Source organism: Populus nigra, chromosome 15 (genome assembly GCF_951802175.1).
Source record: "Populus nigra chromosome 15, ddPopNigr1.1, whole genome shotgun sequence".
Classification (NCBI taxonomy): domain Eukaryota; kingdom Viridiplantae; phylum Streptophyta; class Magnoliopsida; order Malpighiales; family Salicaceae; genus Populus; species Populus nigra.
In genome coordinates this window covers 10,225,101-10,236,829 of record NC_084866.1, presented here as the reverse complement: position 1 = coordinate 10,236,829, position 11,729 = coordinate 10,225,101, and the positions used below count along the sequence as shown (strand labels likewise).

General features: G+C 37.5%; 2 protein-coding genes across 2 annotated transcripts; one reads left to right on the top strand and one right to left on the bottom strand.

The window, feature by feature from the left end:
* The first annotated feature begins 923 nt into the window (after positions 1-923).
* LOC133674466 (hexokinase-1) lies at positions 924-7,114 on the top strand. Its single transcript, XM_062095574.1, has 9 exons — positions 924-1,420; positions 3,043-3,193; positions 3,283-3,465; positions 4,454-4,528; positions 4,695-4,850; positions 4,957-5,055; positions 5,147-5,277; positions 5,441-5,522; positions 6,406-7,114. Exons 1-9 carry the CDS (start codon positions 1,149-1,151, stop codon positions 6,751-6,753), a joined length of 1,497 nt encoding a protein of 498 aa, XP_061951558.1. The 5' UTR covers positions 924-1,148; the 3' UTR covers positions 6,754-7,114.
* A 387-nt stretch (positions 7,115-7,501) lies between these two features.
* LOC133674273 (receptor-like protein kinase 5) lies at positions 7,502-11,228 on the bottom strand. The gene is made up of 2 exons (XM_062095314.1): positions 8,241-11,228; positions 7,502-8,137 (listed from the first exon to the last, which is right to left on the bottom strand). Exons 1-2 carry the CDS (start codon positions 10,852-10,854, stop codon positions 7,713-7,715), a joined length of 3,039 nt encoding a protein of 1,012 aa, XP_061951298.1. The 5' UTR covers positions 10,855-11,228; the 3' UTR covers positions 7,502-7,712.
* Between the last annotated feature and the right edge of the window lie 501 nt (positions 11,229-11,729).

Genomic DNA, 11,729 nt, shown 5'->3' with positions numbered 1-11,729 from the left:
CTTCTTGGGTTGAAATGAACTTATCCTTAAGTGCAATCTTCAGTTAAAAATTGTTCTCCATCAAAAAATTATTTTATATACGAGTTACCTTATTTAGGTTCCTAACGTAACACCTTTGTGAGGGTTTCTTCATCATGGATCCTTAACATCACACCTTTGTGTGAGTCATCTTATCGTTAATCCCTAACACAACGCTTTTGTGTGGAATTCTCCATCATGGACCCCTAACACCACACCTTTGTGTGGGCTGTCTCATTATGGGTCTCACCATCAAGGTTTCAAATAACATCAACTCATGCAGATAAAAATAACACACTAGTTTTTAAATATTTTTTTTTCCCAAGAGGGAACCTTCTCATCTCCTCCTATACAAGCTTGTTTTGTTTTGCAATATCTTCTAGCAATGATTGTTCTGCAACATGCAACAAAGCAAAATAACTACTAAAAATCATTAAGTTCTAATACTAATTAATGCAGATAAGAATAAAAGATAAGATGTTTGTTATAAGTTAAAATCATCAAATACAAAAAATACCATAAATATAAGGAGACTCTCAAAATATTTAATTTTTATTCGTTTAAGTCTCAACTTATCAAAAGGCTATTACAACATTTTATATAGAAAAAACTAGAAAACTCTAATAATACTAAATTAAAAAAACAAACTAGAAAAACAATTTTTATTTAAATATTGAAAAAATATATTTTTTTAAAATATAATAATATTAAATAAAAAATAAAATAAACTAAAAAAATACAGGCTAATGCATTGTGTATAAACAATTTGAATGATTATAAACATACGGGGTATTATAGTAGAAAATTTAGTAAAAGGATGAAAGATAAGAAAATAAACAGTTAGAGGACCAAATAAAAACATTAAACCGAAAATAAAATTACAAAAGTAAACCCTCATCTATGTTTAGATTAAACACTTTTCTTTTCTAGCAGTCTTACCTTATTTTCCGAGACAAATCCAGCTTTGACAACCGATAATTTTGCTTCAAATTTTCCTCTATAAATCCTTATCTATGAATCCTTTTATATTATAAATAGCTGATTCATTTCCTTCAACTCCAAATCCAACAGTTTTAGGGACCGTTGTTGTTGTTGTTTTTGCTGTTGTTTTTGTTGTTACTACTACTGTGATGGGGAAGGTGGCAGTAGGAGCGGCGGTTGTTTGCGCGGCGACAGTGTGTGCGGCGGCGGCGTTGGTGGTGAGGCACAGGATGAGATGTTCAGGGAGGTGGGCCAGGGCTATGGCGATACTAAGGGAGTTTGAGGAAAATTGTGGGACCCCTATTGGGAAGTTAAGACAGGTGGCTGATGCTATGGCCGTTGAGATGCATGCCGGCCTTGCATCTGAGGGTGGTAGTAAGCTCAAGATGTTAATCAGCTATGTAGATAATCTTCCCTCCGGGTAATCAACTATTAATCTTACTAAAGTAAAACATAATTACTTTTATTTTCGTTTTCATTTCCCATTTAAGTTTACTTGTGTAGTATTTAATTTTCTAGAGGGATATTTATAAATTGATTTCTGAAGTAATGGAATTTTTTTTAATTGTTAATTAATCGTGGGGATTATTTTTTTGTCCTGAAAAATTGCACCTTTCATGCATCTTTTTGATTGTGGACGTTTTTTTATATGCTATATGCTACTGAATTTTCAATCTTTTCTCTAATATCCTGATTTTATTTGTAATTTTATTAGTTATTAATGTTTTGATGATTGTTGTGTTGGTAAAAGAGTTCTGCTTTGGACTTGAAAAACGAATTTCGTTTTGATGTGTTTTTAGGGAATGGAGTAGGAGTTCATAAATAAGATTGTTTAAGGGCGAGTTTGATCAACAGTTGTGAACCTGAGTGTATAAACAAGAATCTTTAAACTCTTTTGTGTCCATTGAAATTTAGTGGAGATGGGTTTTCTTAGATGTAGATAGTTCAAGAATTAACTTTTTATTAGTGAAAGGCGTATTCTTTACTAGTCTTGAATTCTACCTTTCTCCAATTAAGCTTGACATGTTCGCATGCTTCGGGTAGGATTTGTAAAATTTTTTAGCCTTTGCTTTTAAGTTGCCTAACGTTGTCTCTTTTGTAGTTCCCTCTTTTTCATTCAATCAATAAATGCTTTCTTTTTCTTTCATCAATGGTTTGCTTTCTTCTTCTCCCTCTGTTTTTTTCCCCGTTGAATGGAACTTGGAATATAGCTTACTGTTCGAAGCTTTGCTGCTACATTTTGCTTTTCACAGCTTATATCTCAATTCTCATCCTTGCTTTTCATATAGCTGTGGTTAGGAAATCTCCCGGGCAGTGAGTTCTCTTATGTTGTATTAGTATCTTATCACAATATCTGATTTGATGAAATTTGGAGTTTTTGAAGTGGGAGGTCATTTCATTTTTTAAACTGATAAGCAAACAGTACTTAGTTTGTATTGAGTTGATAGATTCTGCAAGGTTTCTTTTTTGGCTGCTGATTTGATGTGTTTCTTATGGAGCGTGGATTCTTTATGATCAGTTGGGGGTACTGTACTGCTGATAAAGGCTGGCTTTGTGGTCTACATAAATATCTTATTATGAACATCCATGTTTTATAATCAAATAAACTTAAGATGGATTTATTTGAGATTTATCATGTTGTAGGTTAAATTTTCACTTAAATAAAATTCTATGCTGGTCAACTTAGTAATGATCAACTTGGAAGAATGTACAGAAATTTCTGGGATGTGGTATTCCTTTAATCGTTCAACCATAGGATTGTTTGGTTGATGAACTCTTTTTAGCTGCAGATAGCCCTTTTAAAATTGTGGATAAGGTTTTTTAAGTACTGAAAAATGAAAAATTTATAGAAAAAAGAATGAAGAATTAATGAGTGACAGAAGACAAAAGAAGCTTTGATGTTCATACAGGAACACGAAAGATGTTGCTTTTCTGTGAAGAATTTGTTCCTGAGAGAACGCAATTTCATTTGTCAAGACATTTTATATTAACTAAATGTAATTACCACTGAATGGTTAGATACTTCTGTGCTTAATTTTTCAGAGAAGAGAATGGGTTGTTCTATGCATTGGACCTTGGCGGAACAAATTTTCGAGTTATACGGGTACTGCTCGGTGGGAGGGATGGAGGTGTTGTCAAACAAGAGTTTGAGGAAGTTTCAATTCCTCCACACTTGATGACTGGATCTTCAGATGTGAGCATCATTTCAAACTAGTCTATCAAACTTAAACTTGCTTAGAATAGTTAGTGATCTGAATATATTGTATTCGATGGTGATTTCAGGCACTATTTGGTTTTATTGCTACAGCGCTTGCCAATTTTGTTGCCACAGAAAGTGAAGGTCTGCATCCTTCACCTGGGAGACAAAGGGAGCTCGGTTTTACCTTCTCATTTCCAGTTAGGCAAACATCAATAGCATCTGGAAATCTTATAAAATGGACAAAAGGCTTCTCGATAGATGATGTGGTGAATCCTAATTACCCTCACTTGCCTCCCTCCCCCCTCCTCCTTTGGCCATCATTTTCATTGCATTACAATCAGTTTTTTCAATCACAGTTATATTGGTTTTTATCTTGGTGCATATCTGTTATGAGAATAAAAAACTTACAAGAAATTGTTTTACCATCTAAAAATGTCAATGTTTTTCCCTTTACCTACTCCACTTCTTTGCGTTACATATATTCCTTTTCATCAGTGAACAGTGACAAAATTATTAAAGCATTCCCTAAGGGGTAAAGGTCATATGCAGTGTTAAAAATTGCATTAATAATATTTTGGAGCCATTCTATGTAACAATGCATATAATAGTTAAGTCTTTTTATTGTGAGACACACATGCAGCTGGCAGTTGAACACATACATACTGGCAGTACCTGATTTCTGATGGTTTTGATCACTTAAATAGAGAAACTGATCGTTAGCATCTGAAATTTACTAATTTTGGTAGTGCTTGTTTTCTGATGTTCTGGATATCACTCTGAATTTATTATTAGTTTCCATTGATCTGTGAAATCTTAGCAGTTAGGTATGTTCCTGCTTAAACTCTGTGGGAACACATGCCAACCATGTCAACCAAGCTTTCAGGAGCGAAGGAATTTTCTATCAAAGCGTTCATTTTCTTTCAAGTTCTAATTGCTCACGTGTAGTCTGCATAATTTAGTTTGCGAGCATATATCTCTACTGTGTGGAAAGCTCAAATTAACCACTTGTATCTCACTTACTCAGAGTTATTAACTCTTCCACATGTGCTCAACATTTACTTCTAAAAGCAGACTGTTCTCTAAATATAGCCTTGTGAGGGTATATCCCTGATATTTCTGCTCTGGAAAACGTCAAAGAAAAATACTGTAACCAGCACTTAGACTCAAGATTGCAATAGCTTCAGTCAATAACTGTACCTTCTTATTCTGCCAATCCCTTTTCACCTTGTTGCTCACTTCATTCCTGGTCCTTAGGTTGGAGAAGATGTGGTGGGAGAATTAACCAAAGCCATGGAAAGAATTGGACTTGACATGCGCGTGTCAGCTTTGGTAAGTAATTTGGTTGCTGTCCCTGGGTTCTTTGTTTGGATGTTTTCTATTAAATGGCAAAGAATGTGATTTACAGTCCAGTGCTGATGGAATGGGTGCTTAATGCGTAATGCAGTCACATGTCTACATAACTAAACAGATTCTTTAACTCTCTGAGCTTATGTAGGTCAATGATACAATTGGAACATTAGCTGGAGGTCGATACCACAACCCAGATGTCATTGCTGCTGTAATATTGGGTACTGGAACAAATGCAGCATATGTAGAGCGAGCGCAAGCAATTCCTAAGTGGCATGGTCTTCTACCCAAATCTGGAGAAATGGTTGGCATTTCAGATACAATTTCTCCTCTTTTTTACTTTGTCTTATGACAGGAATGCTTATGATTTAATAAGTATAAACTGATACCCGAACTGTTTCTTATTATAGGTTATCAACATGGAATGGGGTAATTTCCGGTCCTCGCACCTTCCACTAACAGAATATGATCAAGACTTGGATGTTGAGTCTTTGAATCCTGGCGAACAGGTGATGCTATATTCCTTATTAGTTTTGACTCATTGCTGCTTATAGAGGTGGTTTAATGTACTTATAAGAGCTTTGTCATTATTGTTTGCAGATTTTTGAAAAGATTATTTCTGGTATGTATTTGGGAGAAATTGTACGCAGAGTTTTACTGAAAATGGCTGAAGAGGCTGCCTTTTTTGGTGATATTGTTCCACAAAAACTGAAGATTCCATTCATCTTAAGGTCTGCCATATATCTTTGTCTGTGAGCTGTCTGCCATGTATTGAGTTTGAAGTTTTTGGTCCTTTTCCTGTTTTGAGTTGAGATGGCTCGTCATTGCATCTTGATCAATCCAATGCTGTTGATGTTGTAACTAATACAAACTTGCACTGCTGTTAATATGCAGGACGCCTCACATGTCTGCAATGCACCATGATGAATCTTCAGATCTGAGAGTTGTTGGAAGCAAACTAAAAGATATTTTAGAGGTATTATGCTTTGCCTATTGTGTTTGCCTTCTGTATCATTCTATTTACCTCTTACATCTTGATACACTTTCTTAATGAGAAAAAGAGATTAATTGTAATTCAGCATAGAGAGCAAAACTTCCTCTTAACTTGCTTGAAGTATTCAAGTTGGTATGATAATGAAGTGATGTTGTGGAGATTTTGTTTGTCCCCATCCAATCCTCTCATGTTTTGGAAAATTTCTTTGCCATACATTCATTTTCCTTCTCCATGCAAAACAAGGACCGCAACGCCACCTCACTTTGATGCATATCTTTCTTTTTTATACCATTTTATTTCAAAAATTAAAAATGTTATCTGCTTAAGGTGACTATTTATCCCAAAAACTTGCATAATAAAATAAGAAAAATAGTAGTTTACACACAATAGGTGAATAGTGGTTCTAAAGTTCAGTTATAACTCTCTTGCAATTAACTTCCAAATTACCTCATTTTCATAACTCGTTCAAAATAAATTTCTTTTTGGTTACTCTAAGAAATGTAAAAAAGGAAAAGGAAAAGGTAAAGATGAAGTTGGGTGAAAGAGATTGAACCTAAGAAAACAGGCTGACTCAATCTGTGCGATGCATTATATATAAGAGGAAATTAATATCAATAAATAGTTAGGTTAGGTTTGTGTTGCTGACTGTATGTGTACCACCTCTGCTTCATCTTCTGTCAAGAAAATTTGGTGGTTCTTGGAAACCTGCCACATTTGGCTTGGTGTGAATCAGGGTTATAGGAGAGTCAAGATGTTTTCCATTTTCAATTGCCATCTTTGCTCTTCTCCAACTGCAAAAATATTTCATTGTTTTGTCACGTAATCCAAAGGGCACTTTTCATTTTTGCTTCCTTTTGTCCCCTAGATACCTCATACCTCGCTGAAAATGAGGAAAGCTATTGTTGAACTATGTGACATTGTTGCCACTCGTGGTGCCCGCCTATCTGCTGCTGGGATTGTAGGCATCATCAAGAAATTGGGGAGAGACACAGTAAAGGATGGTGAAAAGCAGAAGTCTGTGATAGCAATGGATGGTGGGTTGTATGAGCACTACTCTAAATTTAGTACCTGCATGGAAAGCACTCTCAAGGAGTTACTGGGAGAAGAAGTTTCTGACAACATTGTCGTTGAGCAGTCTAACGATGGCTCAGGCATTGGAGCTGCTCTCCTAGCAGCCTCGCATTCCCAATACCTGGAGGTCGAAGAATCTTGATGATAACCCATTACATTAAGTAGTGTTACATTTTTGTTTTTTGTATATTATCTATCCCTCTACACTCGACTTCAAATCATCTAGAGCTTTTCAACCTAGTTCTTATGACGATGCCAGCGAAATCCATATTTTGTGGCAGTAAGTTGAGCAGTAGTAGATCAAATACTCTTTTGAAAAGTGCCATCAGTGGTCCCAAGCTTCAGTGTGGGAGTGTGTCACACTGCTCATCTTTACTTTTCTCTGTCATTTACATGAATTACACAATAAAGTGGGGGATGTAAAACAATTATTTGAGTTGTTACATTTGACGGAATATTTTTTCTATGGTTCCGATGGAAAATAAAGTGAATTTTTATGATCATGATTTATTTCCTGGATCAACACGTGGTAGGCTAGAAGCTATCTCATTGCCAGATATGTTTTGTTCGTTAGACGAACTCTTTTTTAACCAGCATGCATGACTGTTCTTTGTTGATCTTTTGTTGCTGGTGGAAGCCAGGCGGCGAGTTTTTTGGGTTTAGCCTTTATATGCGTGCGATTTTAAATGGTGGCCTGTGGCTGTGGGAGAAATTCACAGGTGAAATTATTGTGAAGGTGACGCGCGCACCTAAATCCATGTCTCTCATTATCAGTGCCCTGAACGACTGTTGGGCCGTGCTTGGCATTAGAGATTTAGAGGAATGGTGCTTGTTTGCTTTAGTACACTGTATATATTAACGGATATCATGCATCCCAGCTTGGACAACGGTTTTGAAAAGATCGTACAAGCTACGGCATTGCAACCTTGTAGCTGCCGATTTTATTCTCTGAAGATTTAGATGGTATCTACTATCTTAGACTTATACTAGCTCATTATGTGCTTAACCACGCAAATTTTACAATTTGAACTAAAAAATAACACTCCTTATTCTCAAGGTAAGCAGAGAGTAGTGGTGATTTCTGTGCATAAAGCAGAGTGATCAATTATCGGATGCCAAAGTGCTGTCACTTTCTGATTGCCTCTGGCGTTTTGAGTTCTTAAGCAAAGGAGTGGAATCATACTCACTTCCAATGTTCTTCACTCCGAAGACCAATGGATGGTTCCTTCCGAGTAAGATTTGCAAAACCTCCTTCATGTGAGGCCTAGCAGAAGGCACTTCGCTGGTACAGAAAACCCCCAATAGGAAAACATTGCTCATTTCATCCACGTAACAAGGTTCCTTTATCTCCTCATCTAAGGCATCGACTATAGTTTTTCCTTCTTGCATGTGACGCAATGCCCATTTGGCGAGGCCTGTATGCTCATCACCATAATTTGCTGCTTTTCCCGTTGTTAGTTCTAGAAGGACAACCCCAAAGCTATAAACATCGGTCTTCTCATTTACTCTAACTGTTTGAGCATACTCTGCGATTCAAGTTATAAAATAAGAAACTTCAATATTAGGTACTGGAAAAGAAGGGCAAGGAAGCAAATACACAAGGATAAGACCTGAAGAGTGATCTTTTACCTGGAGCTATGTAACCAAAAGAACCGGCAACAGCTGACACGGTGGCAAGTTCTTCCTGCTTAATCAGCATCTTTGCTAAACCAAAATCAGCAATTTTTGCATTAAACTCAGAATCCAACAAGATATTGCTTGACTTGACATCTCGGTGAACTATTGGGGGAGAGCAGTCGTGATGCAGGTAGCACAGACCCTGAGCAGCTCCCACTGCTACCTGCAGCCTCTTCGGCCAGTCCAGAACAACATGATTTGCTGAAGCTGATGCACTGTTTGATCGCCTTGCTGTATGCAGCCATTGATCGAGACTATGATTCACCAGATACTCATAGACAAGAAGTTTCGAATTGTCATTGACAATACAACAAAGCAACTTCACTATGTTCAAATGCCTTATTGTACTCAGTATCTCAACTTCTGCAAGGAACTCCTTTTCAAGTTTCTTCTCCAACGGTCTGTTATTCCAGATTCTTTTCACAGCAACAACACTCGAGCCGTTTGCAGCAACACGATATACTTTTCCTGATCCACCGCTTCCTATCAGGTTGCTTTCTGTTAATCCTGACAATATGTTTGATTGAGTAAAATTCAACCTATGGAAGTTAATGAACTTCCATTCTGAATCCGATCTATGGTTTCTCTTCCAGTGAACTCTGATAATGATGAATGAAAATAACAATGCTAACAGAAAAGCTGTAATCAAAACACTTAATATCAAGGCTAGGAGTTGGTTTGAAGTTTTGCTCGATTTCTGGGGTCTGGAAATGCAAACCTTCAGGTATAGCGATGGCCTACTTGCACAAATACCAGGATTGTTCAAGAAGCTACTGGAATATGCTGCATTTTCATACTCAGCTGGGATTTTTCCCACGAGATGATTTGAAGAGAGATTGAGATAAGTAAGTCTCAGCAAACCGAGTTGAGGTGGAATTTGGCCAGAAAATTGATTATCTGACAAGTCCAGTTCGAGCAGGTGAGGTAGGGTAGCAATCTCCTCCGGAATCTGTCCAGAAAGCTGATTTTGACTGAGGTTTAGAGTAGTTAAAGATTTCCATGAGATGATGTCAGATGGAAGTGCTCCGGTAAGCTGGTTCTTATCAAGTAAAAGAACCGTCAGATTAGGAAGAGCGGTTAATTCAAGAGGGATAGTTCCAGTAAATTGGTTATTGCTCGCATTGAAGACTACCAGATTCCTCCAAGAATTCCCTTCAATGGAAATACTCCCAGAGAACTTGTTGTTGCTTATCTCGAGCCGTGAAAGACTAGTTGACACTTCATTAGGAAGCTCTCCAGTGAACAAATTATCACTTATCATCAGTTGTTGCAAATTTAAAGCTGTCCATAAACCAACAGGAATATTGCCAAAAAATGCGTTATTTGAAATTCTTACTATTAGCAAACTACTGCAATTCTCAAGTGATTTTGGCAACTCTCCACCGAGCTTATTATCAAAAGCTATCACTCCTGTTAAGCTACCTCCATGGCATAAATATTCAGGCAGGTTCCCTGTAAGCCTATTGGAAGCAACCTGGAAGCCGTCAAGGGCTGAGTATCGCCCAAGATCTGGAGGGATTGGCCCTGATAAATTGTTGCTAAACAACGCAAAATCTTTCAATGCGGGAAGACGACCAATGCTTTCTGGGATTTCACCAGATAACTGATTGAAGGACAAACTCAAACCTGATAATTTGTCAAGCTTCCCAAAATCAACAGGTATTGTCCCATTCAAACTGTTCCATGAAAGATCCATGACAATCAAGTTCAAAGCTTCAACAACCTGAGGGATCTGCCCAGATAGCAAGTTATTGTAAAGAAACAGAACCTTCAAATTCTTCAACATGAACAAGCCGTTTGGGATACTCCCAGTCAATTCATTTTCTGATAAATCCAAGTGCTCCAGTGCCACCATTTCCCCAATCATTTGTGGGATCTCGCCAATCAAATTCGCTTCAGAAATCCACAATTTCCTCAGTTTCTTCAGCTGGGTGAAACTGGAAGGCAACTTTGATGGAAGAAACCCATTGTGAGCCATATATAACTCTTCAAGTTTGGACAAGTTTCCGATTTCTGCAGGGAAAGTACCATCAAACAGATTATTATGAAGATAAAGAGTTCTTAGCTCTGGTATCCGCCCAATGGCAGCTGGAATGTTGCCAGTGAAGTTATTAGCACAGAGGTTGAGGTACGAGAGCCGAGACAAACTGTCAATATCATCAGGAATGCCGCCAACAAAGTAGTTTTGAGAGAGGTCCAAGATCTCTAACTTGGAAAAGTTGTGGGCAGCTACAGGGAACTTTCCAATAATGCTGTTATTGGAAAAATTAAGAACTTTGAGGTTCTTAAGGTCAGAAATAAAGGGTGGGATTGTTCCAGAGATGTCCTTGTTATCAAGAAGGAGCTGAGTGATGGAGTTATTGGTGCAGGCCACTCCTGGCCAAGTGCAATGAGAGGAGCTTGATGGGGTCCAACGGTCAAGAGACGATGGATTTTGCCAGTATTGCTTCAGTCTTAGTAGAATGGCTTGTTCTTGATCATGGAGCTGTGCGTTTGCATGGCTGAGAAAAAGAAGGAAGAGGGCAAGGAAGTGAAGTGAGAACATAATGGGGTTTATTTTCAACATTTTTGGGAGGTTCGGAGTCTGTTGTTCTTGCTGAACTCTGTTATTCAAGATGAGCTGCCGAGAAAGACTTGGCTCCTGTTTTTTTATTGAGCAGCCTTTGATTTGACACCAAAACCAGAAGGCGAATGGCAATAACTCTGAAACTTCAAGCGTGGAATTAATTTCATGGCTGAAATGGCTTTTGCTATCCACTGTCTACTAGAAACTTTTTCAGTCTTTGTACAGCACACAATAAGGGAGCAGCTGTCTGTATGAAAAAGAGAAGTTAGAACCTCTGATCAAGTAATTTTGAGGGTCTCGCAGGTCCACGTTTAACTAGCAACTCTCTACCAAACTCCGACGAAAATTACAGTCAAGCTCCCACAGAAGCACCAAGCAATTGTTTTTTGGTTAACAGTCTATATAAAACAGACGACTTTAAAACCGAAAGTCCTTCCTCACACCTTGTGGAAAACGACAGTCAACTTCCAAGATAAAGATGAAGAAAAAAAAAAAAAAATCTCAAATCAAAGCCCCAGCCAGCCTCTTTTGAACAATTTGCATGGTCAGTACGCCAAATATATAGAAGACTTTGACGTAGACGCATTTTTACAACAGTAACTAGAGAATTTAAGCATTTTGACATGGATTGGAGAAAAAAAAGAGAGAAAGGGAAGGACAAGAGCTAAAAAATGTTCATGCCACGCTACTCTCATTTTGCGCCATTATTGATTTTCCAGAAACAGCAATGCTAGTCGAATAAAAAGAAAAAACCTCCAAGGGAAGAGCATCCTTCCCGCATCAATAGATCAATATTTGATTCCAACTTTGGCTTAAATAGAGGATTCCACTTATTTCTTTTAATAAATTAAATATTTAATTCTACGAAAAATAGA